At 40.0% G+C, this 26,109-nt stretch overlaps 1 protein-coding gene across 1 annotated transcript; it reads left to right on the plus strand.

Annotated features, from left to right (window-relative positions):
- Positions 1 to 822: 822 nt before the first annotated feature.
- On the plus strand, positions 823 to 23,605 carry BMS1 (BMS1 ribosome biogenesis factor). Its single transcript, XM_068950582.1, has 22 exons — positions 823 to 1,145; positions 1,470 to 1,660; positions 2,468 to 2,547; positions 4,075 to 4,263; positions 4,713 to 4,855; positions 6,263 to 6,384; positions 7,101 to 7,297; positions 8,032 to 8,171; positions 8,708 to 9,516; positions 10,208 to 10,309; positions 11,470 to 11,627; positions 12,183 to 12,264; positions 13,084 to 13,160; positions 14,270 to 14,452; positions 16,665 to 16,853; positions 17,472 to 17,652; positions 18,271 to 18,329; positions 19,301 to 19,423; positions 20,499 to 20,646; positions 21,612 to 21,787; positions 22,185 to 22,346; positions 23,074 to 23,605. The coding sequence occupies exons 1-22, from the start codon at positions 970 to 972 to the stop codon at positions 23,308 to 23,310; spliced, it is 3,924 nt and encodes a 1,307-aa protein (XP_068806683.1). The 5' UTR covers positions 823 to 969; the 3' UTR covers positions 23,311 to 23,605.
- The last annotated feature ends 2,504 nt before the right edge of the window (positions 23,606 to 26,109 follow it).

Below are 26,109 nucleotides of genomic sequence, written 5' to 3' on the forward strand. Positions count from 1 at the left end.
GTCAAAAAAGAGGGAGCGTGGCGTTCCAGATACGCTAACTCGCTTTGTATTCCACCAGGCCCTAGCCCATTGTTAGGCCTCTGAGTCACTTATTCCCTTACTTTGTTGGGGCCTATAAAGCGCATTCCCGCCCCGAAACGTCCTCCCGCAGGGGGAACGGCGGCGGGGGCCGGCAGCCCCCGCGACGACGGGGGCAGCCCCGGCGCCCACCTCGCTGCCGCCCGCCCGGGGCTCCCCTGCCGGCCTCGGGAGCTGCCCGGCCCCGGCCCAGGGCAAACGGCCTCCTTGGCGTGGTGGAGCAGGGCCTGGACCTACAAATAACGTCAGGGGGACTGGCGTCAAGGCGCAGCAGGCACCGGCCCGAGATCAACAACCGCTCCTCGCTTTGCCCGAAGTGACTCCCGCACGCCCGGTCACCTCTCGGGGGCGGGGGGTGGCCCTGGCAGCGGGGAAAAAGACGACCGCTGTGTGGCGGGAGCCCGTAGCACTAAGCACCCTCCCTAGCCTCGGCATCCGCCCGCCCCCGTGGCCCTTGCCGACGGTTCCCGTTTTTAGCAAAAACCCGCGGGCAGCCCCCGGGGCGCTGCCCGGCCGCCCACCCTCCGCCAGGCCTGGCGGCGGCCAACCCGCCCCTCGCCCCGCTTCCGCCCCTCCGAAAACCGCCCCGTCCCCGCGCCCCGCGGCGGAAACACCCGGCCGCCGCCGCCGCGCCCGGCGGGACCCAGGGCACCGGCCGCCCCTCCCAAGGGGGCGCCCCCCCCCCCCGCCCCCCGGCAGCCCGCAGCCCGCTCCGCCCCCGGAACTCGAGGCGCCGCCGCTGTTTCCGGGCGGGCGCCGGCGGCGTGCGTGCCCGGCCGGCGGCCTTTCCGCTCCCCCCGGTCACCGTGCGGGGCCCTGGGCGGCGGCGGCGGCGGCGGCTCGGGAGGGCGGGCGGGCGGGCGGGCAGCGGGGGACCCTGGCGTTGGGGCGATGGAGGAGAAGGAGAAGAAGAGGCACCGGGCCAAGCAGAGCGGCCCCAAGGCCGAGAAGAAGCGGAGGCGTCATCTCAGCGCGGTGGGGGCCGGCGAGGAGCAGGATGCGCGGAGGAGGAACCCCAAGGCCTTCGCGGTGCAGTCCGCGGTGCGCAGGGCCCGCGCCTTTCACCGGTGAGACGGCGCGGAGGGGCGGCGGCGGCTTCCCTCTCTTGCCCTGGGTAGGGGCAGAGGCGGCGCGGCCTTCCCGGGGGGTGGGGGCGGCCCCGGCCCCGGTCCCGGTCGCGGTCCCGGTCCCGGTCGCGGCCGCCTGGGCCGGCGCCCCGGGGGGAGCTCGGGGGCCGCAGCTGGCCGGCCCCTCTGTAGCCCCTCCGCCTCGATAGGCGTCCCGCGTGTACGCAAGGTCTTGGGGAGTTTTTACCACAAGACCCTGCAGACAGCGGGCGCTGTTGGTTTCCAAGCTCCTCTTATGTTTATTTGTTACGCGTTTCTCCCCAGAACCCAGGATTTGAAGACGAAGAAGCATCACATTCCGGTGGTTGACCGCGCGCCTTTGGAGCCGCCTCCCGTGGTGGTGGTGGTGGTTGGCCCGCCGAAGGTTGGGAAGAGCACTTTAATAAGATGTCTCATTAGGAACTTCACAAGGCAAAAGCTGGTTGAAATCCGGGGTCCTGTGACAATTGTTTCAGGTAAGAACAAAGATAGCAGCAACGGAAACGCTGGCTTTGTACTCCTTCTTTGTCTTTTAGAGCTTGACAAAGAAGGGGAGTTTGTTCTTAGGACGTGGTCACGTTCCCGACGACTTTCAGTTCACGTGATTGTGTTATCAGACGTACATGCTAATGGCAAAAGAATAATGAGATCTGGGTTTTGGGGCACGTGCCCCTCTGTACTTGTTCCTTCTACCCTTTTGGGATCCCGGTTCTGTTTTTTTTCGTTTGTTTGTTTTTATTTTTTCTTCCTGGCTGCTTGTCCACTTTCTTCATTCCAGATTTTTTGCAGGTTTTCCTTTTCTACTGGTTCTATTTTCCCTTCTATTTCCCTTTGATATTGGAATCCACTCTTTTTTGAAGGCTAGAACAGGACGGGATATTTCATAATCCTTTTCAAACGGACAGACGTGTTTGGTAAGATGAAATCCATGGTACTAACTCTGGGGCACTAAAGATAAAAGAAGAGGTGACCAGAAGTTTTCTTTAAGTAAGAAACTTTTTTTTTGTTGTTGTTAACTGTGTTTTTGGAAAAGGCAGAGCATCTTCTTTGAAAAGATGAGGTCCACTTGATAATTTGAACTAAAAGGTTAAAATTTAGCAGAATTATAAACAGTAGAAAAAGGCACTTCTGCAATGGCAGGTGTTTGGCAATTTGACTAGACAAGAAGCCGAGTCTCAGGTAGTTTTTAGGAACTTCAGGAGTTCGACCTGAAAAAAAAAAAGTGAACTACTTAGTTTGCTTCCTCTGTTTCAGTTTTTGCTTTTTCTTAATTTTGTTTTCAGGTAAAAAGCGCAGACTAACTATTATTGAATGTGGATGTGACATTAACACAATGATTGACCTGGCTAAAGTTGCTGATTTGGTAGGTAACCAATAGCACATGATTTCTAGTATAATTTATATTGAAAATAGTTCTTTTTGACTAGGCTATGTATGACTAGACATAGGTGACTAGGCACCTACCTCTGATCTCTCCACCCATTGCCATCAGAGGCAAAACAGTCGTCGGTTTCAGAGGGAACAAAAGTAAGCTTGACAACAAACCTGATTTTCTGTAGCAACACAAGTAACTCATAGGCCCTGCTTTTTTGGTTTTGTTTATTTGTTTTTATGGTTTTTTTTTTTAATTGAGGGGAGGATGGGGTAGAAGAGAAACGCATCTAAACTTTATTGCTAATACAACTTGTTAAAAGATCTTCCGTTAAAAGATGACAAGCCAAGATGATAAAGTGGCTGTTCATTAAGCAGTGTGGTCAAATCATGTGAAGTCTGAAAACGTTTTTAATTCAAGAGGTTTTCAACTAAAGTATAAAATGAAAGTATGTGTATATATATATATATATATATATATATGCTTCTGTAGTTGATTTTTCTTTGATGTGCTCCAGGTCTATCTTTGTGTATTAATATGACTGATTTCAGTGGAGTGTGGTCATTCTTTTATTTTACTCATGGCTTTTAGTTCAGTGACTCAAGCCTACTGATCTTGAGGACCCAATGCACAATCCATTTGTCTACTCAAATTTCTACTTTATATGTGGATTTAGAGCCTGTTTTTGTTCAGAGCTGATTAGGTCTTGGGCTCCTTAGCTAAACGTTAACTAAAATGCATCAGCTGATTCAGATATTTTTCTCCTTATGTTTTCTACTTGAGGGAGTGATATGTATTAAACACGCAAAACTTTTACTAAATAGGTGTGGCAGATGTTTAGGATTCTGAACGCACATGATTGTGCTGAGAATCTTGCTTGGTTTTATTGTTATGAGGCTGAGATTACATAATTGCCTGCGGATCATTGTTTTTGGTCCTATGCATTTTAGGATCATAGGATACTATTTCCCCATGCCAGTCTCTTTTAGTGATGCATAACAGTAGTCGCAGTGTGTGAAGAAAGTTTATTTGTCTCACTTTACCAGAAGACTGTTGTAGAGGCATTAGTGCACCTAAAGTAAAGTTATCCAAAATGGTGGGATTTTTACTAATTTACTATGACATTGCTACAAATATTGGAAGATGCTCAATTTTTGCATATTCTGAATTCACCAAGTAAACATTATTCACCACCCTATTATGATACTATATATTACTGTATTCATAGAGGAGATTTATTTTTATTCTTTAGTTTTTCTGGAAGGAATAAGCAAATCAAAACTACATAAAGGAGATTTGATTGGAAGAAGAGACTTGATTTTTTTCTAAGCCCTGCTAGCTTTTAAGGCAGCTAAGATGCACATTTTAATTTAAAAGCCAGGTTATATGAAAATAAAGAACAGAACCGCATGCAATATTTTGGTGCCCAAGTTTATGACTTAAAAAGCTTGATCTTTGAAATTAGCTCATGCAGGCATCATGGTCTTGTTAAAGTAAATGCTGATGTTATGCTTTCAGGTTTTAATGCTCATTGATGCCAGCTTTGGATTTGAGATGGAAACATTTGAATTCCTGAACATTTGTCAGGTGCACGGCTTTCCCAAAATCATGGGAGTTCTTACCCACCTGGATACGTTCAAGAACAACAAGCAATTAAAGAAGACAAAAAAGAAGTTAAAACACAGATTCTGGACTGAAGTATATCCGGTATGACATTCGACGGATGTTTTATGTATATTTTGCAGTATGGAAATTAACTGGAAAGTAGGGAAATACTTAAATATTTAAATTTATTATATTCTTATACCTTTTAATAATACTATAAGCGGACAATTCTGATGTTATCAGGCTAAACAAGTGATGCTAGAAAAAATGTTTGTTACTTGCAGGTATTATGCAAGGAAGATCAGCATCTAGGTCTGGAAAACAGGTTAACCTTTTGTACGAGGTTTTGGCTGTGAATTGTTTTCCCTAACAATTTGGGGGCAATGTTCATTTTAAGGTAAATTAATTAGTTTCCATCTTCTAGAACCAATTGTTAACTTACGACTTGCAATTATGATATCCAAATTAGAATTGTTTTTGTTTTGTTTCAATTTTATCGTTATTTAGTTTATGTTTAATGTTAATTTTTTATGTATTTTTAATATGTTTAGGGTGCTAAGCTATTTTACCTGTCTGGGATGGTTCATGGAGAATATCAAAAGCAGGAAGTTCACAATTTAGGGCGTTTTATCTCGGTTATGAAATTCCGACCTCTTACGTGGCAAACTTCTCACCCGTATGTTCTTGCAGATAGGTACGTGCTTTTCTTTTTTCCGCAATCTCAGTAAGGCAGCACCTTATTGGTTTTATTAACATACTTCTTTAAACAATCAGCTCTGTGTGTGTAATGATTATTTAATTTTATCTAAGATACTGTGACTATGTTCTACTATATACCTAGATGGTTTTGAGGAAATGAAGGCGTACTTTGCAGGTCTGTGCCAATAACTTTGGCTGTTCAATTTCTACTTGCATCAGATTGTACACATAGACCTTTGCTGTACTGTAAAACCTTTTGAAGCACAGAAAAAAACATTTTAAATAATCCTGCTTGTTGATGATGTTGAATTTCTCTGGAAAAGAATTATTAAATTGAATTGTAGCAGTTTAACAACAGCTGGTGAACTAGTCCTCTGTGTTCCCTGCAGTGTCTCTTCTGCTCAATCCCCATGCGTAGTGTTTGATTCAAGGTCTCTGTTTGGAATGTGAAAGTACACTTGAAGGTAGACTTGGCTGTGTCTACCCAAGAAATTACTTCTCCCTTCACGTTTCCTTGCCAGAATGCTTACGTGTATGACTAAAGTCTCACAGGAATTCAAGGTGCCTGGAACGCGTTTCTTTCAAAGCTCTAAATCTTTTAAAAAAAAAAAAAAAATTGGTGGAGAAGTAGATAAGCATCACGCAAAGTCCCATAATAGGCATGAAGCAAAGAAAGGAGCAAAGGGGGAAAAAATATTCAGTTGTCTTTCAATAATAGTTGTTTTAAGTTACTATAGCTGTTACAATTCTTTTGGTCTTTAGGCCAGTTAAGCCAAGGTAAGTGCAGGCTACATCCAGAACGTGTCCCCGTCCTCGGCTGCTCACCATGTGCAGGCACGATCACTGGTGCAGTGCACAGAGGAGCTCTGGAAGGAGTTTTGATCTCATCTGGCTGAAAACTGCCAGTCTTCCCCTCTCTTCTTCCTGCCAGTTTTTTTTATAGTTCACTGCTATTATAAGGGAAAAGAAGGTACTGCATGGCTGAGGGGATTGTGTCTTGGCCATCGCTGCTACTTACCGTGTTTTCAAGTGTGCCCAAGCTTAGAATGTTTGTTCTGTTTTTCCTCTAATGGTAAAATTAATTTGAGGAGGGGTGTGTGTGCAAAGACTACAGATAATGAAAATGTGCTAAGAAGTGCGTGTTTAGTGAAATGTCAGTAAGACACCTAGAAATATGTTGTTGAACATGATTATATAAGTTTTAAAATACAATTTTTTTTTACAAAGTTCTTTTAATATCATTTTTCTGACATTCATATCATTTTAACTATTAGAGTCTGCAAAGCACCTAGTGGCAGCTGTCTCCTATTGAAGCTGCAACACTATTTTCTTAAATTAACTTTTTTCAAAAGTTACTGTTGGGACTGCTTGATAGTCTAACATCTCTTTAAATGTGGGATAGAATGGAAGATTTGACAAACCCGGAAGCTGTCCGAATTAATCCCAAATGTGACAGGAAGATATCACTTTATGGCTACTTGAGAGGAGCATACCTTAAAACCAAAAGCCAAATTCACATGCCAGGTAACTTATAAGCTTATAAAAATTGTGAATGTTAGATCAATAAGTTACAATGTAGCTGTTGCTATTATTGTTACTATTATTATGGGTTGATTTGTGTTTTTTAAACTGTACATTATAATGCTGGTTTTTCACCTTTCTCAAAGCATGTTGTGCTTTTAAAATTACTTCTTATAATACACATTCTTGTAAAAACCCTGTATCTCTGTAAATAGTTCTGTTCTTAATTTTGCAATTTTCTTGCAATATTAAACACAGTAATATTGGCAGCGTCTGAAGATTTTTAATTATCAGTAATATTTTACTTTAAAAGATGCTTCAAGTGCAAAACGCGCCAGCCCTGATAGTGAAAGGTAAATTTGGCATATTAAAAATTTCTTACTCGTTGTCTAAATTGAATTTTTAAAGTGAAAGTTTAAAAAAATTTAGAGATACTTTAATAATGAATTTACACACCTGCTCAGAGAAGTGAGTTGCTAGTTTCTTTATTAAAAAAAAAAAACAAAACACAACTCAAAGTTTTATCGTTCTCTGGAAACTGTGTATGCTTCTCTACATTCAGTGGTAAGACAGAAGCATCAGATGTTGTTTGATGCAGTGTTCGCAGTTGATGAATCACCGAATGCTGTGAATGTTCCTTTGTCTCTTTATGATAAATTGTACAAACTTTAGAATTAAAACTGTGAAAACCTTATTTTTCCTCTTGTCTATCGTCCTAGGTGTAGGCGATTTTACTGTGAGTGATGTGAGTTTCCTACCAGATCCCTGTGCCCTACCTGAACAGCAGAAGAAGCGTTCCTTAAATGAGAAAGAGAAACTAGTCTATGCCCCTCTCTCAGGAGTTGGGGGTATCGTATATGATAAAGATGCTGTTTATATTGACCTTGGTGGAAGTCATGCTCATGAGAATGAAGAGGTGAGAGAATGCTGTTAGTGGTTTGAACCTCTTCTTTTGCAGAATGTAGTGTTTACCTTTAGAGTTGAGACAACAGCGTTTAAAAATAAGTTGCCTAAAAATAAAAAAATCCCTAAATATCTGGGTCTTTTTTGGCCTCTTTTCATAATTTTTTTCTCTGTATAGTGATTTCAGGGGAGAGATACTTTCATTATCCATAGGGTGCAAAACATTTGAAGGATCAGTTAGTAGTAAGTACTTAGTTTCAGAAACTTTCCAAACACTGACTAAAGATTTATAAAACTCCTGGCTGTGGGATATGACCATTCTCATTTTGCAAGGTAGGGGGATTGTGGGAGAGTAGTTACAGGTTTTGACTTGTCAAAGGGACAGGTGGAATACATTTGCATACAGATTGAATTCAACTATTTTCCCCTGTGTGTTGTGCTAAATATGAAATACATTTAGGTCTAATATCAGCATGATTGCTGATGTTTACCAGTGCAATGCTTGCATACTGTGAAGGAGGCCGTCTTTGCAATTTTCCTGGGTTAATATTGTATGTGTTTTTGAAACTCGAAGCGGGGAAGGAAGACCTTGCTGTTGTGAGAAAATGTTCATTTAAAATGCTTTCGAATTTCTTTTACTAATGCATATTTCTACTCTTTTAGGCAGATTAACGATAGCGTTAGTTGTTCAGTAGACACGTGTGTATTTGTTTTCACTAAAAAGTAAAAATCTTGATTTTTTTCCAGGAGGAAGTGAGACCAAATCACGAGCTAGTTCAGAGCCTCATCTCCACTCATTCAACCATTGATGCTAAGATGGCTTCAAGTAAGGTGTCTCTCTTCATGGACTCCAGACCATTAGATTCAGAAGAAGTAGAAAGACAAGAGTAAGTTTTTGATTTTGAGCAGTCTTTGAGCATAAATGCATCTGTGATTTCAGGCTCTAATTTAGGAAAATATTTCTCAAAAGAGCATAGTTAGTAGTGGTGCTTATTGCTTAACAGTTCCTCTGCTAAGACTGTACAAATATCTTTTTAAGGTAGGAATAATTGAGGTTACAGAAGTGTAGCAAGCAATATAGTTCTGCCTTCCCAGAATTCCTTGCTGATATAGTCCTAAGCAATATATTTAACTTTTTCTTTAGTTTTAGAGAATGCCAATGATAACCTTCACTAAAATTCATTCCACAGAAATTGATGTTTCCTGGAATTATTTTTGGCGATAGCATAGGACCTTGTTCAGCTTAGAGGTTTTCCTCCCTTTAAGAGCCCTGTTTCCTTTGTAATGCATTCCGTCATCTCTCCCTGTCTTTGATATTCCTCCCACCAAAATATTTTTTTAATATTAACATGGAGCTTCATTGTTTCACCAAGTTTCCTTGCACTTTACCATCTCTCCCCCAATGTGATCTTTGGGAAAACAGGTTTGTGATGCCAAAAGAAGAGAGACGAATTGATTTGAAGACTGGAAGAGTACGTCGGAAGGCAATATTTGATGAAGAAGGAAAAGAAAATGGTGATGCAGTAAGCGATGAGGAAGATGACCAAGAAGAAGAAATGTCTGAGGATGGAAGTGATGGTGATGACGAAGATGATGCTGAAGAAGAAAGTGACAGAGAGATATTAGGGGAAGAGGTGGCTGTTGGGAGTGCCAAACGTCTGAAAAGAGAGGCAACTAAAGAAGCTGTGAATGAGCTGCCAGCATTTGCTGACAGTGATGATGATCTTGAGATGAGTTCTGAAGGAGAAGGAGGAAAAACTGCCTCTGAAGAAAACGAGATGGAGGAAGAGGATAATGATGAACAAGGATCATATGAAAATGAAAGCTCAGATAGCGAATCTGAAGCTGCAAGGAGAGGAGTAGCTAAATCTGAGCAGTATGAAATAAGTAGAGAAAATGAAGAGATGAAATCACAAATCTCATGTCACAGTCTGAAAAAAAAAGCGGTTCTCACTACAGATTCTGGAAATTGCACAGCAGAAGAGGCATCAGAATCTGAAGCTGAAAATTCTTCCATGGATGAGGGAGGTGATGAAGAAGGATCAGATGAGGAATCAGAAGTTGAAGCGTTAGACAGGAAAGGATTTCGGCACACTCAAGAGAAGAAAATCGATAGCGTTAGACAGACTGAACTTAAAGGTGTAGAAGATGAAGATGATGGCGATGTTGAGGATCTGCTGAAGGAGGAAGAGGACTATGAAGAGAAAATAGATTTTTCTGCTGACACAGCAGGTAGATAACTTAAATTTTTTTACTGGTCACTTTTTGTTGGGTTCGTTGTTGAAGGATACTCTCTCTTTCTATATATCTATGTATATGTAGACACACAGAGTATATCTAGTAGGTATAGTATAATTCAATAGTAGTTTTTGGGGAGGCAAAATTTTGTAGCTGTTGGGTAGGAAACTCCTAAGTTAGGAAACCCTAGGGATTATTCCCTTTTAAGCCTTTGATTTGCAGTGAAATATGCCTGTCTCAGGTTTTCTCTAAAAAGGAGAATATTTGCTTTATGGACTTCATTGATAAGATTCTGCATGCGTTTCTTTATGCCTTCAGTCTTTATGGATAGGTCTGTAAAACAAATCAAGATTCTTTATTACATTTAGAAAGAAGAAACTGTTCTTAGGGGACTGTTATTAAAATGTATCAGCAGGAAATGCATCATCATGAAAATAGTCAAATCTATTATTGCTAGTAATAATCTCCTCTGCTTTTGCCCTTCTAAAATTAGGACTCATCTGAAAAAAAGCATTTCAGTGATTTATGTTTCTGTGTGTATATGAATTATGAAAAGAAGATAAACTGTGGGTTGTGTCTGGACATTTTTAGGCTATTGTGGTCATGTCCTTATTTAAGTTATTTGTGTTCCTTCTAAGGCTTTTCTGTTTTTTGGAGGTGGAGTGTAAATTTTTTCCATTTTCAGGTGCACTTAAGTGGAAAGAGGACCTCACACAGAAGGCAGCTCAGGTCTTCCTAAGACAGCAGCAGTCAACCCCCAATCTCCGTAAACTCATTTATGGAACAGGTACAAATCTGCTAGAGAGTTTCTGTCATCTTAATGTGTGGTAGCTTTTTATCTATGGTCATCTTTGTAAGTCTGAATCCTTGAGGACTGTTTTATGGTGGGAGGCTTGAGGAGAGTTGATTTTCTTAATTGCTGATATTAATTTTCACCTATAGTTGTGTTAAAGACAGTTTTATCTTTTCCAATAAAAAGCATTTTGGGCTCATTTAACAGACTACTGAGTTGCTACTCATGTTATCTGTTGAAACAATTTTTCCCCAATCATTTAAAGAATGGTCGTGTATATAACTGTCGAGTGGGTGTTACACAAATCCTTTGTGGTAGTTGGGTATGTTTCATAAAGGGATACCTTTTTGTTGGCTGCTTTCAAGAATTTGTCTCATACTGACTGAGAGATAGTGGAATGTTCTTTTAGAACATGATTTAGTGTTACCATGTCTCTAATAAGGGTGTTGGTCGAGATAACCAATCAAAAAAAAAAAGTCAGCTGGCTTAAAATGAAGATAACATTGCTATTTTTGTAGTTGTCCTATTTAATTCACAAATCTTCCAATAATTGTATGTACCAACCTCATCACGCAGAACCTCTGTAGAACACAGTGGGAGTTCAGCTTCCCTAAGGTTTTGACAGCGCAGGAGAGGGGAAATTTACTAACAGATTTTCAAGTCTTGATTTGCAGGCTAGCTGAGTGTTGTTTCTATTGCCAGATCGTTTTGGTATTGTTTATGCTTACGGTATTGAACAAGTGCTCTGTGGTTACTCAATTGGAGAACGTTTTTTCAGGTAATTCCAGTTATCCAAATAGAACCTCATTTCAGGTTGCTCAAAGAACTTTGAACTATGTGGAATTTGTGAAGTGAAGTCTGTTTCCATACAGACCAACTGCACAGCTGCAGCTGGCTCATGATCACACTGTGTGGTATCTCCCTCATTGCTGCTTGCCTTATTTGGCCCTTGTGAGGGTGTTAGTTTAACTCTTAATCTGGACCAAAACCCTACCTTTTTTCAGTCTGTTATATTTACAGTTATTTTTAGTTTGCATCTTTATTTTCCTCAACCTATTGCAAGCCTTATGAAACTTAAGGCAAAAGAGAGGTTATTGGTAATTGTAATCTATGTACTATGGGGAAAATAATCACAGCTTGTGCGTTTCATTTAGTTGCTGAGGATCAGGACCGTGAAAGTGAGGATGAAGGTGATGAACTTGGAGGTTTGTTTCATGTCAGCCGTCCAGAGAAAGAATCCAAACAGAAGGCCAACGCTCTTGACTGCTCCAAATTCCTGATAGAAAAGCCTCAGGACTGGGATTTAGAAGAGGTAATGCTCTTGGATGATTGCTTTTGCAAGTCCTATTCAGGTTATAGCCTGACTATGTATTGTGAAGTACTACTAAGTTATCATGGAGAAGTGTAATTGAAACAGCCTATGTGAATTACAGCCAAGGTGTTATATCTTCAGCTACTTATCATCATTAGAAATACTTTCTGGCTAATAGATTCCAGGCTTTGCCTTTATAGGAAGACAAAGGTAGAAGAGTCAATTTAGTGCTAGGCGCTCGATTCACTATCTGGTGGCTCATGGTTTGCTCTTCGTATATTGAAAAATAAAAAATAAGGGAATCATAAGTGGAAATGTGGTAGATTAAACCTTTCTTAGGTAAAGATCTTTGGGCAGGAGTTGAGGTGGTTTCACTTTCCTGCTTTCCAGTGAAGCCTGTCACAGTTTGGTAATGATGTCTTGGTGTGGAGCTGTATGTGAGGAGGTCAAATTATCTCTAAGCTGGGAAGATGACCGAGGAGTGGATAACGTATCAGAAAACCTTTGTGTTGATGAGTTGTAATTGCATAAAGCAGTAGTACTTCTATTTCTCAGGTTATGAGCAGTATTCGAGACTGTTTTGTTACGGGAAAGTGGGAAGAAGATAAAGATGCCGCAAAATTGTTGGAGGAAGATGGTATGTGTAAGACTTCTTAAAATGAAAATGGGTACAGGTGTGTTAAAACTTTCTGAAACTTTCTGAAAAATGGAGTATATCATGTAGATTAGGAAATGGAGTCTTTAGTCAATGCTTGGCCAGGCCAATTTTGAGTTGTGTATGAGTTTATTCATCATCTTTGTATGGTTGATTCTTGTGGAAAGTCTAGGTAGAAATAAGAAATACTTTCTACAGAAAGAAACTGATCACTTACATTTGACTGGAAAGTGAGATCTTTCTTCAGATGTTTTGGAGATATTTTTAGATACACTTTTAAAAATGCAGCTATACTTTTCGTGAAAATTGTTTGGAGCCTGACAGCTTTTTGTAAGTATGTGTCATTAACTTAAGAATTGTTTGCTCTATTTAAATGTCACTTTGATAAAGGTAGAGGCTCAATTGCTCTGCTGATGTCCTATTTTGTTAGAGTACTAACTAAGTACTTCGTGCGCTCCTGTTATGTGAAATTAATTTTGTGAGGCAGTGATATCTGATCTGGTTTGGTCTTGGAATGACCCAACCTTTATTTGCATTTCTGAAAATGTAAAGTATGCATGTTGAAAGGAAGAAGGAGAAGCCACTGGAGACTGAGTTCAGCTGAGAATTTTCAGTTGAGAATAGAGAAGACGACAGAACAGATCTAAAACTGTTGATAGGAAGAAAAAAAATTTGGGCTGGAACTGATCTACTAAGCAGTACTAAAAAAAATATACGTACAATACTGAAAATATGAGACGGTGCATAGAACGCTATAACAGAATGGTTAACTATCAGATTTTTGGGGGGTTCTCGTTGCAGAAGAACTGTATGGGGATTTTGAAGATCTTGAAACAGGTGTTGTGCACAAAGGAAAGTCTGCTGCTGAAGGAGATGAGGTATGACTTGTATTTGTTCTTGAAGTGTGTACATATATGTATACATTATATATGTGTGTGTGTGTATGTATATATACATATATACGAGTTTCTGATAAATGATAGGCATCCTATGCAATGTAGTCTTTTAGTTTTTGTGACCCAAAAGGAAATAAATTAATAGCGTAATAGGAACAAAGCTGTGAAGAGCAGAAGGTATATATATTAAGGATTTTGGAACCTAAAAATGTCTAGAATTGCACACGGTTTTATTGTCAAGCTGACCTGTTCTTTAAAGTTAATTATTTGGATGAAGTCACCTCACTGTTTTAACAGTAGAGGTCAGGCTTAAACAAGAGCTTGATACTGTGGAGTTATGAGGGAAGTATTTAGAACCAAATGTGTTCATAACAGTTTGTACTATGTCATTTCATCTTTTAGATGCAGAAAGCTCTGTTTAAACACAGCCAATTGCGAAAACTGGTACATTTTCCTAGTAATTCCTCGTGTCTGCATAAAAGAGGTTGGCTGAAGCATTTTTATGCTGGATTTGCTGTACCTTGACTGTCTTCTAAGGACAGAGCTGTAGTTGTCTGTGACGATGCAGAGTGAATAATCTTAACTTTTTTAACTTGAACAATTTCATCTTTGCGTTTAATTTTATAATTATGGGTAACAGCAGTGTTTTGGCAGAGTTCAAGCAATTCTTGAACAAACTTCCTCTTCTCTGGTGTCTTCTGAGTACTGCCCTCCAGAGCACATTATTCAGTGCTATGAATATACTTTGTTATGGCCTCTTTTAAAAAGTGTGTTTATTTTAGCTTTAGAATAAGAGGCCAATTCTAGGGTCTGCTCCCTGACGTGTATTTCAGTGTTAAATCACAAAGTGCTTTTTTTTAGTGAAACAAAAGAGATATGATTCAATCATGAAATGTTTCGGGTATTGCTGAAGATATGTCTTCTTGTGTAAATAACTTATAAAGTGTTTCTATTTCTAGATAGAAATAAGTCCGTAATCACTTGCATTAGGATGCTGTATTACCTTTTTTAGTAATATATTAAACCGTTGATTAGAAGAGCTTGTTTTTAATGAACACCTCTTTTATGTTTGATAATTTACTGTTGGTTAGTCTGGAAGTGAAGAAGAGGAGAAAGAAGGAAAAAAGTCCAAACCAGAAGCTGAGGAGGAGGAAAAGAAAAAAGAACGCATGGACAAGAAACGGAAACTGAAAGAAATGTTTGATGCAGAGTATGATGAAGGGGATGCCACATACTTTGATGATCTGAAAGAAGAAATGCATAAACAAGCCCAGGTATGAGCTGTCAGCCTGGCAATTTGTTTCACTATACATCTTCAGAAATATCCCACAGAGTTTCTCTGGGGACACGCGTGACATTCAGCAGCCACTTCAGAAAGTACAGACCAAGAAATACAAGCTCAGAATATTGTTCATGTTTGAACTTTGTTTTTTCTTTAAGGCTTGTAGAATCAAAAACAACTGAAAGCTTAATTTAAGTTGACTTACTTAGTTAACTACCTTCAAAATTGCTGAACATGTCAGGATTTTGTTTTGCGCGAGGAGAAACTGATTCTTCATGACCCCAGTAAGAAATGCACTCAGACTTTGTAAAGTATCACTTAAAATGCCATTTATTAGCACTAACGCTATAAGGAGAAAGAGGATTAGTACAGGTAATCTTTCAACCCTTCAGACACTGGAAACCCCACGTTGTCCAGCATCAATCAGGCCTCCAATCAAGGCGCAGCACGCTGTGCAGATCCTGTTTGTGGAAAGGGTTATCCCATTTTAGGCTTTTCAGCTCTTACAGGATTTTCTTAATATAAAACAATTCTATTCATCGCTGCTTCTGTCAAATCAAAAGGATGTTTCCATGAGAAATTGTGGCTGCCTTTTTAGATAAAGACAAGGATGTGTAGGTGGTGTAATTGCCAATGCCAAGTGGGACCTGACTACAGGCTGCTTCTTTACAAGTAGCTAGCTAGTTTTATCCTGTGGCCAAGAGATACGTGCAGCACAACACAGGCCTGAAGGCCAAACCATATGTGCAGCATAGCACAATACAGCACAGGCCTATGCCTACTCAGGTTAACTGTTATGTGGATCACTAGCTCCTCAATCTACAGTGGTTTTTCCAGTTAGGATTATTACAGATGTGTCATCTAAACTTTACTCATTGAGAATTTTTTTGCAATTAATCCACTTATCACTTAATGGTGGAACTAGGATGACTTAGGTTTAGGGGAAGAAAAAAAAAGAAATGGCAGAGAGCTGGGAATTTTTGGGGGGGGGGGGGAAGGTGCCCTTTTATCTGAAAAAAGGCCAAAATCCTTCTTGTACTAACTTCAGTCAAATATTTAAACCATCACGTGATTTTGAGGAAAAATAACTGATGACTACTGCTCTGTATGTGTGGTGGAAGTCTTTGGGTAACTGCACTCAGAATTTGAGATGCTAATTTTGTTCTAGACATTACTTTTTAGATAAACTCCTGTAAGCCTAAAAGTAACTTCCTTCTGTAGCTGACTTAGAAGAATGTTGCCTTATTTTAGTAATAATTTCACACTGTCTTCTCTTATGACAAAATCTTGCCCTAAATAATCATGAAATTAATCATTACCCTCTTATATTAACCTCTGACATAAGTGACCATAAGAGCCCTGGTACAGTGATGCGCTTACTAAGAACACTTAGAACATAAACAAGGCCATTCCAGTAACAGAATATGAGACAATTTACAGTTGTTTTTCTCGAGGTCTGTTACAGAAATATGTATCAACAATCACTGCGATCCTGCTGCAGGAGGGAAGGGCAAAGACCTCAGTCTGTAAAGGCTTCTTAAAAAATGAACGTGACCACAGCATGTGTTCCGTACCTTAGCACCTTGAGGAAAGAAGATGAAGAGGATGAAACAGTTGGTTTAGTTAAATGTGGCATCTTGTATGTTCGGTAGCCAAACATCAGGAGCTAGCACAGGAAGATAATGCTTCTGTTATTTACAAGGATATTTTAAAAAAATATTTACACAGCATCTGCCTGTGGCACAGAAGAGCTTTAAAAGACCCTTCTGAGGACACAGGATGTCTGAGGATGCACAGAAGTATTTTTGAGCTGCCCAGTCTTCTCATAGGCTGCACCTTAAAGAGCAGGATGTTAACTTTAAAAAGTATTTGGGCTGTTAAATCAAAAAGATACTTTTGACAATTGTATCTTTAAAATCCAAATTCACCATTATGAAAGGTATATCAGAAGTCCCTGAGTCACTTGCTTCTCTTGGGCACTGTCTTTCAAGTAGACTAACAGGCCCACTTGGGATTTCAAACTGGATGGAATTCATGGTGGTAGAGATCTTACTTTGGAAAAAAGAGTCACAAAACCTATTGGATCTTTCCCAAAAGGTATTATATAAATGCTACCGTGTTTTAAATAGAATGGCAACCTTCTGAACAAGTTGTTAATACTTGAATTTTGTAAAACACTTGATGTCTTTCTCTTTGTCACATAGCTTAATCGAGCTGAATTTGAAGATCAAGATGATGAGACCAGAGTGCAGTATGAGGGCTTCCGGCCTGGGATGTATGTTCGAATAGAGATTGAGAATGTCCCATGTGAATTTGTCCTGAATTTTGACCCTCATTATCCTATTATCCTGGGTGGCTTAGGCAACAGTGAAGGAAACGTTGGATATGTACAGGTATGTAGCCAAAGGTGTGAGTGCACGCTATATCAGCACGGGTGTGTTTCAGGGTAGCCGGAGACATTTTTTTATTTTCTTATTGTTAAGAATATGATAAACAGAGAAATCTTCATCTTTGTCTTGAATAGGAAAATTGCTTTTGACACAATTGACTTTACAGTCACAGACATTGGATTTTTACAGGCTTAGTTGGTAACTGGAAGAGAAAGTTGTTATTGTTATTTGATGTTTATATTATGGTTCTGCAGAAAGGCCTTGGTCAGGACTAAGCTCCACCATTACTGAGATTGCTAAATCACAAGCTTAAATTGCACTCTCAGTTCATGGTATAAAGACAAGTGGCTAGAGAAAAAGTTAGTAGCATGTATAGTTTTAATTATCATACATGCTTAGATGCACACAAACATGATTTTAAAATTAAGTGAAATACTGGTTAGCTTTATCTTTCTAGTCAACCTAACGTTCATGAAAGTGTTCTAAGATATAAAGCTTACTGAATAAGAATTTCTGGTATTAAATGGAAGTTGCTTTCAGTCTTTTCTAAAAATAAGGCTTGAATTTCAGAATTGATATTGTTATCCTGTAATAGCGTTGTTCATCTTTTCTCCTAATTAGTTGCGCCTGAAGAAGCACCGATGGTATAAGAAGATACTTAAGACACGTGATCCTTTAATCCTCTCATTAGGGTGGAGGCGATTTCAGACTATCCCTATGTTCTACATTGAAGATCACAACGGGCGTCACAGGCTTCTGAAGTACACGCCGCAGCATATGCATTGTGGAGCAACTTTTTGGGGTGAGTGGAGTTGCCATCCCCAGCCACTTAATCATTACAAAATTCTTAAACTTTACAGGATGTATCAGAAATTTCCTTAAAAGCAAACAAACAAAACACCACCTGCTCCACCCCTGCCATAACCAGCCAGTAGGTTTTGCAATGAAAAGAAATCTTTAAAAAGTTGTTTTCCCTTTGGAATATAAAATGACATTGAATAGCGTAGCAAAATAAGCAATTGTTAAAAGGGAGAAGGGAGAGTGGTGCTAGGTTATTTGTCTTTTAATCACCTTCTGAGCATTCTGCTAGGTAGTGTCGTATCTGATGCTACCTAGCCAATTTGTTGACTGTGTCTGGAGAGACAGCGTATGAGAGCTTGTGCACGTTATGGGCCAAACCCTGCAAATAGTTGCATACGTGAGTAACTTCTCGTGCAAATAATTTGTTGAACTTCAATGGGGCTATTTGGGTAATGGGTTGAATGCTTTACTTAACCTGTCTGTGGTCTTACAGGTTGGGAATATTCAGCACATATTTCTAAGCTTTCTAACTTTTTTCAGTATACTAAGCTACCTTTAAATACAGACTAGATGTTGTGTAGTAAAGCACTTCATAACTTTGTCTTTAATTCTCTTGTAGGCCCCATCACTCCTCAGGGGACAGGATTTTTAGCAGTTCAATCTGTCAGTGGCACAACGGTAGGTTTGACATACAGATTTTGGGGGGAAGGTTTATGTATGTTAAAGCAGGGATGTTGTAGGATCTGAGAAGGTAGGAGAACTTTTGTGTTTTGAAAGATGCATGATGATGAGATGGGGAAATAGATGAACAATTAATTTTTGTAACAATTTTTATCTGCTACACTGAAAATGACAAGTGTTGCTTTACTGTTTTCTGTGAAAGGTTTTATGTCTACTTATTTTTTAGGCATTAAATATTTAGATAGCTTAAATCATTTTCACAGAGTGAGCCATTGATATTTATGTGGGCAAAGTTTGTCGTCAGTGTGATTTCTTTGCACCCTATTAGAATGCTTATGGGTATCTGAATTTATTTTAAATAATGTTTAAACAGTTTTTATCAAATGTGACCTTTGCCTATATGTTACCTAGAGATAGATTCATGTTTACACACAGCATATAACAGAAGTTTCAGAAGGTATTGTAATGAGCCTGACAAAAATCAGAGTAGTGATCATTATCTCCCTCCTAAAATACACTTTGTGTAACTCCTATTGCACAGGCATCCTGTTATGTGTATTAGAAAGCTATTTTCATGATACATCAGTAGCATGATAGTGACTTACAGCAGTGCACAAAGGCCTTTTTTGATCTGACACTTTCTCTCTGGGTAAGATTCTGTTTCAAAAAGAGAACACAGTAAAGCAGATAAAAGGGCTCTTAGATTGCTTCCAAGTTAATTAGAATGGCAGTTCTGAAAATCTCATTAGTGAATGGCGGGAACGTAATGTCAGCAGTAAGTTAACTAGTCTGTACAAAGTTGATTTGTATTTGTCATGCTGCATTGCTCCTGTAAAGGTTATAAGTTCTGAACTCAACCTATAAAAAAAAGTGAAATTGTACCAGCAAAATGGTTTCTTCACTATTTGGTAGTACCTTCATAGTTGCACACATTCAGCAGTGTCTGTCATCTCCGTTGTATGTTTCAGCCTGATTTCCGGATAGCTGCCACAGGAGTTGTGCTCGATTTAGATAAATCCATAACTATAGTAAAGAAATTAAAGCTGACTGGTTTTCCATTCAAAATTTTTAAGAACACATCTTTTATTAAGGTAGGTATGTATGTTTGTGTACTGTAAAACCATAAGTACCAACGTTAGGAGGAAATAAACTTGGGACTCTGCTCATCTGCTTTTCTGAGGCAGTTCCCCATAGTTGTTTCAGAGTTCTGGATTTCGGTAGCTGCTTGTGTGTTTTGAGCACTGTTTGGTGTAGTCTGTAGAGGTACTGGTCATTAGTCAATGAATATAAATTACTATTATTTACCAGACAAAAATGCTGGAACCGTTTCCAGCCCCAGTGTCATCCAGGCAGTTTGATTCTGCCTAACTTCAGCTGTGGGATCAGTGATCTGCCTAACTTCAGCTGTGGGATCAGTGATCTGCCTAACTTCAGCTGTGGGATCAGTGATGACTTCCAGCAGTGCTTAGGACTTTGCAAATACAGCAATGAAAGTGTTTGGGGCGGAAGAAGGTGTTGCAGGAGTAAATTTTTCAGCTGCCCTTATTCAGGCTTTCAGGCTGAGGAAGAGGTGAAGTTATTCTGGATTTGAGGCAGTAAGCAACTAAGTACTCTCATCCTAACCAGCCAAGCACTCAAGTATTCCTCTTAAGCGTACACAGAGGTTTTTCTCCTTTTCTTGTAAAAGGAAAAGCACAAGCACGGGTCCTGGAGAGCTGTATTGTATTAGTCTCATAGCTAGTAGTTTAAGGCAGCTTATTTGCTTTAAGGTACACTGTATTCCAGCAAAGTACTTTGAAGGTGGTCTGGACAGATTCTCTCAAATTTGTTCAGTTTTAGAGAGAGAGAGAGAGATATGTGTGTGTATGTGTATATATATATTTATATGTATATATGTGTGTGTGTGTGTATATATAGTTAATGTTAAAAAGCCATGGCTGTGATTATGTGACTCAAATCAGATGTTCTTCGTAACTTATCTTAGAAAAGTTGCTTCAGTAGGTTTTTGGTATGATTAGCGCACTTAGTGTAAAGACGACATTCTTTTCTTCCAGTTTCTTCCTGAGATATGCTGGTGGGAATTACTTACATTTTTGTGGCCTGCATACATAGGCCAAAGAGATAGACGTAACACCTTGAATGATGGTCGCTAATTCTCACTTTCAGGGAATGTTTAACTCTCAGTTGGAAGTGGCTAAATTTGAAGGTGCAGCAATTCGTACTGTGAGTGGTATCCGAGGACAGATCAAAAAGGCCCTCCGAACTCCAGCAGGTGCTTTTAGAGCAACATTTGAAGACAAGTTGCTGATGAGTGGTAAGTTGCACTTTCCACGTAAGATTAATAAGGCACTGCTATCGCATGACTTTCATCCTGCTTCACAGATTGAAAAGTAGCATCCCAGGATCACTGGAAACTGATAATTGAGATGGGAATTCAAAGAGCATGAAATCTCGCATGAGACACAGAATGAAATAGGAAAAAACTGTATTTTTGTGTTGAATTTTTTTCAGTTAGACTCAGAAGGTGATGAAAAGGTTTGTCTTGGAGATGTATTTCTCTGAGAGTTTTAAAGTGTTTATACAGCTTGCTAGGCTTGTCTTCCTGAATGTGTAAATAAACCATATTTGGTGGTACCAGTGCTAGAAGGGCATTTTTGTGACAAATCCAAAGAGTGGCATTGTAGCTCTTCAGCTAAGAATTTATCTTGTAACCTTTTTGGGGAAACTCTGTGTGTGTGTGTGTGTGTGTGTGTGGTGGGGATGGTAGTGATCTGTTGTGATTGCTCAGTATAGCTGTGATCATGAGAACGTGAGTTTGTGATTATCTGGGTTTACGTGATCTCTGTTTTCCTAAATACATGGCAGTTATGGATAGTGCAAAATAAAATCACGTTATTTTATAAAAATAGGCAGGAGAAAGATAAATCATTTTTTATCAGCAAATAGGATGGGTACAGATACATATATGAACTCTTGTGCTAGTTCTCTAACTGAATAGGAAGAATGGATAGGATGATATTCAGCTATCTTGTCTTATATACTCTTTGTGACTTTATATATGGGGTGTTGCAGAATCCAAATGTATAAATAGTTATGTTGATCTTGTGTAAGGTTGAGCAGATTTAGGGTTGGAGAAGGACTATGCCCTGTCTAATGCGCAAGTGAAATACTGGCACGTGGTCTAGATGTTAGTTATCTGATCTGTTTTGGATAATCTTTTAGACTGCAGATATGATGAACTGTGCTGTCAGAGCCAACTGATATTTTATTTCCTTTCAGATATTGTCTTTGTGCGGACTTGGTATCCTGTTTCTATCCCAGCGTTTTATAACCCGGTAACATCCTTGCTGAAGCCAGCAGGTGAGAAAGATAGTTGGAGAGGAATGAAGACAACAGGCCAACTGAGGCAAGAACGAGGCATCAAACTGAAACAAAACAAAGATTCCCTCTATAAGGTATATTTGTTATGTCTGTGATCCCTGGTTAAAAAAACCCCAAAAACCTAGTTTCCCCTAGACCTGTGCAAATTGAGAGCAGTGTAAATAGATTAGCGTTGCGTAGGCATATGTGATGTTTTTATTTTTATCCTCAAGGCACAGTCTTTCCTGCGTAAGACAGGAATAAAGCAGTGGAAAGCCAAGTATTGTGAGTCAGTGAGACTTTATAAAGGAATCTGGAGCAGAAGTCTCCTCCAAAAGCATACTGAGACTTTTGTCATAGTAGAACAGGGGTGAGCATATCATTCATAGCCAGGTGCAAAGACGTCTGAAAACTGTTTTTCTGAAATGTGGAAAATAAAATGAAAGCTCTTTGAAATCATTAATCTTACATGCTTTATTTCCATTCCTTTAGCCTATAGTGCGGGAGAAAAGGCATTTTAATAAGCTCCACATTCCCAAAGCACTGCAGAAGGCACTGCCTTTTAAGAACAAGCCTAAAAATCTTGAGAAGAAGGGCAAGACTCCAAAAGACCAGTGGAGGCCAGCTGTTATCAGGGAGCCTCATGAAAGGAAGGTAAGTATCGTTTATTCTGAAAACAAGCACTCTCTAAATGTGTTGCTTAGACTATGTCTAACTGTTTTAGCACTTGCATTTACTGCTCATACTTAATGTGTATATATGATCCTAGTGAAAAATTATCCCTGCTATTTGTTTTGTTCTTTTTCTGCACTTGGTACATATATGGAGTTGGGCCTGAGTGGATGGTGGCTGCTTATTAAACTAGTAGGTCACCTGAGGCCTAAATGTGACTCTTATCTTGAAAATGTCATGACAAGGACATTTCAGTTGAGTGCAGTGCTCTCACCGTACGGGTGACTTAAATTAATAGCTGCAGTCTTTCATTTGTCTTGTCATTGCTATTCATTATTAACAAAGAGAGGACTTGAAGCAAATACACTACTTCAAAAACTGAGAATTGTAAAGAGCTTGCAAAGGCAAGATCCAAACTTCAGTTTTTGCCTTCCTGAAGAAGCTAAGTATTTTATGGTGGCAATTGGGCACAGCTTTTTAAATAATATCTAACCGAAATCAGACTTCCCCAAAATTAAGCCTTTGATTAACTTCTTAACAAGTTAAGTAATTAAACTGTTTTAGAAATTGGGAAACAGGTGCAGAAATGATTAGGAACTTGCCCAGAATCTCCGATTCATTGTGTGACTCTTTGCTGAAGTTTGCTGAACTCTTTTTTGCTTACCAGAACTGAACTGTTTGTATATCGGTACTTTGTTTTCTCTTTTAGATATCTGCCTTGCTCAGTGCTTTGAGTACAGTGAATAATTACAAGATAAAGAAAGCCAAAGTAAAACATCGACAGCAGCTTAAAGAGTATCTCAAAGTTAAGCAGAAGGAAGAGGAACAGAAATTAAAGAGGCAAAAGGAGGCTAAGAAAAAAATCTATCGAATGTTGGGACAAAGAGAGAAAAAGAGGCAGAAGTCAAGCTTGAAAGGATCTAGTGAGGGAGCAAAGAGTATGTAAGCTTTCATCAGATTTCAGGCCAAATCATAAGATAGGGTAGCTATGCACTTTTCTGCTGAAGAAACAAAAAGGCCTTGGACTGCACTAAAATTGCTTTAAAGAGAAGAAATAAAAAGCAAATATGACCTTATTCAAGCTCTTGAATACATTTGGTTATGTATATAAATAAGATGTGGAAGTACGGATTTGTGGTTTTTTTAAAACGATGTTCCAGAGGTCTTTGTATTTCAGAATATTTCTATCCATATTGCATACCCTGTCCAGCTAATAAAGTATTTTAATGTTAATGACTGAATATTGTGTGTTTGCAAGTGTTTTGTCTTAGTTTCAGTGGACTTCCATGAAGAAGGAGCTCCCCTCAGTAAGGGTCTCTATGCTCCTGCGTTGGCAGTGCTGTGAGCCATTGTCTTGATTTTGCCCTTGGCAAATCTTCCACTAAAAGACATCAAGATCACCTGTTACAAGGAGTTTTGCATTTTCCAACTCCAGTGTGCTAGCAGGTGTCACCGCAGTAGCTCTCTGCTGTTCTTGGATCATCTTGTCCTGCATGAAAGCATCTCGGGAGTATTACACAGGCTTATCCCTTTCTCACTATATCTAAAACACACCTGCAAAAGGGAGTTTCATCCAGCTCATGTGTTACTGGAGCAGTTTGAGAGCACTCAGGCTGTGGCTAGGATCCTCAATGAATACAACTTTCTGGGCAAGTAGCGTCAGACCCTTCCCAAGTGTGCTAACGCCGTGTGTTTTTTCTGTGAGATGTGCCCCGAAGTTATCTTCTCTAGGAAAATCTTGCCATGTCTGACCAGCTTGGCTTGATGGTATTATGTTAGACTTTCTTCAGATGAGTGGAGGCAAGAGGTAGTAGATGGCTTCAATTTCGTTAAATTAACTGATAGTTGAAATCTTTCTCAACATGAGAAGGTGCTTTGAACTATCATTCTGTGGAAGAGCAGAGGAATTTATTTTCATTATGTCATATATGGCTTCAAACAGTTACTGTGTCATACCTATTTTTAATACTTCATCCTCAAACTCACAATGGGTCAGATAAAATCAGTAATTTCTTGGGTTTCTTTCCTGAATGATTTCTCCCTTTATCATCAAGCCAAAATTCATTATTATTATTACATTGTGGTAATATTTGCTATCTCAGGGGGGAGATCCCAGCTGGGATCAGGCTCCCTTTCACAAAAGCATTCTGCTGAATGGGTCTGTAGACTTTCATGTGAATATTTAACATTCCAGGATTTTTTAAATTAGTCTCATAATGTCCTGTGCTCCTAATATTGAAATGCTAATGCACCTATTTTTGTCTCTATGATACGGAGCTGAGACCAAACTGAAATTAATTTGTCTGTATTTTTTTCCCCATAAGGTTCAACTGAGGTCATATACATAGGAAAACATGAGTTTTATTTTTAAATGATAGAAGAGTCTTTGACAAATAAACAACTGCTGCCTTTAGAGTTGTACAGCAAAGCCATTGGCCACACGTGGCATGGAGCGTCCCACTCTTCCCTTGTTCTGCAGTGGTGTTTCTTCTGTCCTGTCGTGCTAGGTTATGTCTCGATAACTAGCAAATAAATGCTTCCTCTTAATTCCATGATTCTGATGCTGTTGTGAGCAGTGAGGATCGTCTATTTTATGTGCTGATATTTATCTTTTGCGTGTTCACGCTTGCATTTGCACTGGCAGTTTATGACGGCTAGCAGTAGTTTTATGAGCACCTGAGAAAGTTGCCGCTGCATCTTGTGACTTAAGGTTTCACTTCTGCTGTTTGTGTTTAATTAAAAATAATTTTGATCTCTTCCCTGCGTGTATTGAAGTATGCAGCCTTTTGCTAGTTTGCTGATAACGGCTCTGCCAAAGGGGAAAGCAGAGCAATGGTGGACTTTGGTCTTGTTTTCGTTGTGGAGAGGTCCATTCAGAGAGCCAACAGACGACGGAAACGTTTCATCCTGCAAAGACTATACAAAATGCAGAGCCTTTTTTATTTTGGAAATTTATGGGAGAGAGCAGGTTTAGCAACCATCAGGGCAGAGTCTGTCATTGCTGTGGACTTGAGGAGGCCTCGCGCTGCCCAGGTTTTACGGTGAGAGAGCGCTTGGCCGGGGTCCAGCACATTTGCTAATTGTTCCTGGGCTGTGATTTACGATGCTCTGGGGAAGGTCAGTATAACTCCTCTGCTGCAGCATGAGGGAAGCAGCATACAATGTATAGATTAAAATCATCGCTCTGGATATTTGTCTGAAAATAATGGCTATTCTACAGCCTTTGCATAGCTGACAGATTGTATTAATATTGTACGTGAAGACATCTACCGGGGTCCTGGTAACCGAGGTATTTGTTTTTCATCCAAAAAGACTAGAAAGTATTTGTTTTTAATAATAGCAGTGGCTTCTAATAGAGCTTTTGGCCTGCTTTTCGCATCGCCGTACTGAGTTTTATCCCCATGGAATATGAAAGGGAAGTGGTTAGTCCTGAAACGTCTAATGCTAGAGCTGGGCTAAGTCCTAAATTTGTCCCTGGTGCTGCAGCCCTGCCGCTGGCTGACTTGCAGCCGAGAGGTTTGGGCCGGGGAGCTGCCGCGCACCTGCACAGCGGTCTGGGTGGGCGAAGCTGCTGGCCGCGGACAACGTGAAGGTGTGCGCCGCGGCGGCCCTGGGGGCCGGCGGGGACCCCAGAAGGAAACGTCCGGGGTGGGGGGGGGGGCGAGACGCCCAGCGCCTGCCGGGAAGTCAGTTCTCCAGGGCTCTCGGTGCTGCTCCAGAGCAAACGGAGTAAAACTGTGTGTGT

This window comes from Struthio camelus, chromosome 7 (genome assembly GCF_040807025.1).
Source record: "Struthio camelus isolate bStrCam1 chromosome 7, bStrCam1.hap1, whole genome shotgun sequence".
NCBI lineage: Eukaryota > Metazoa > Chordata > Aves > Struthioniformes > Struthionidae > Struthio > Struthio camelus.

Coding starts and splice junctions, on each gene's coding strand:
- BMS1 (XM_068950582.1), top strand. CDS start 970: ATGGAGGAGAAGGAGAAGAAGAGGCACCGGGCCAAGCAGAGCGGCCCC. Junction 13,161..14,269: donor CTGCTGCTGAAGGAGATGAG/GTATGACTTGTA, acceptor ACTGTTGGTTAG/TCTGGAAGTGAAGAAGAGGA. Junction 17,653..18,270: donor TTGTGGAGCAACTTTTTGGG/GTGAGTGGAGTT, acceptor ATTCTCTTGTAG/GCCCCATCACTCCTCAGGGG.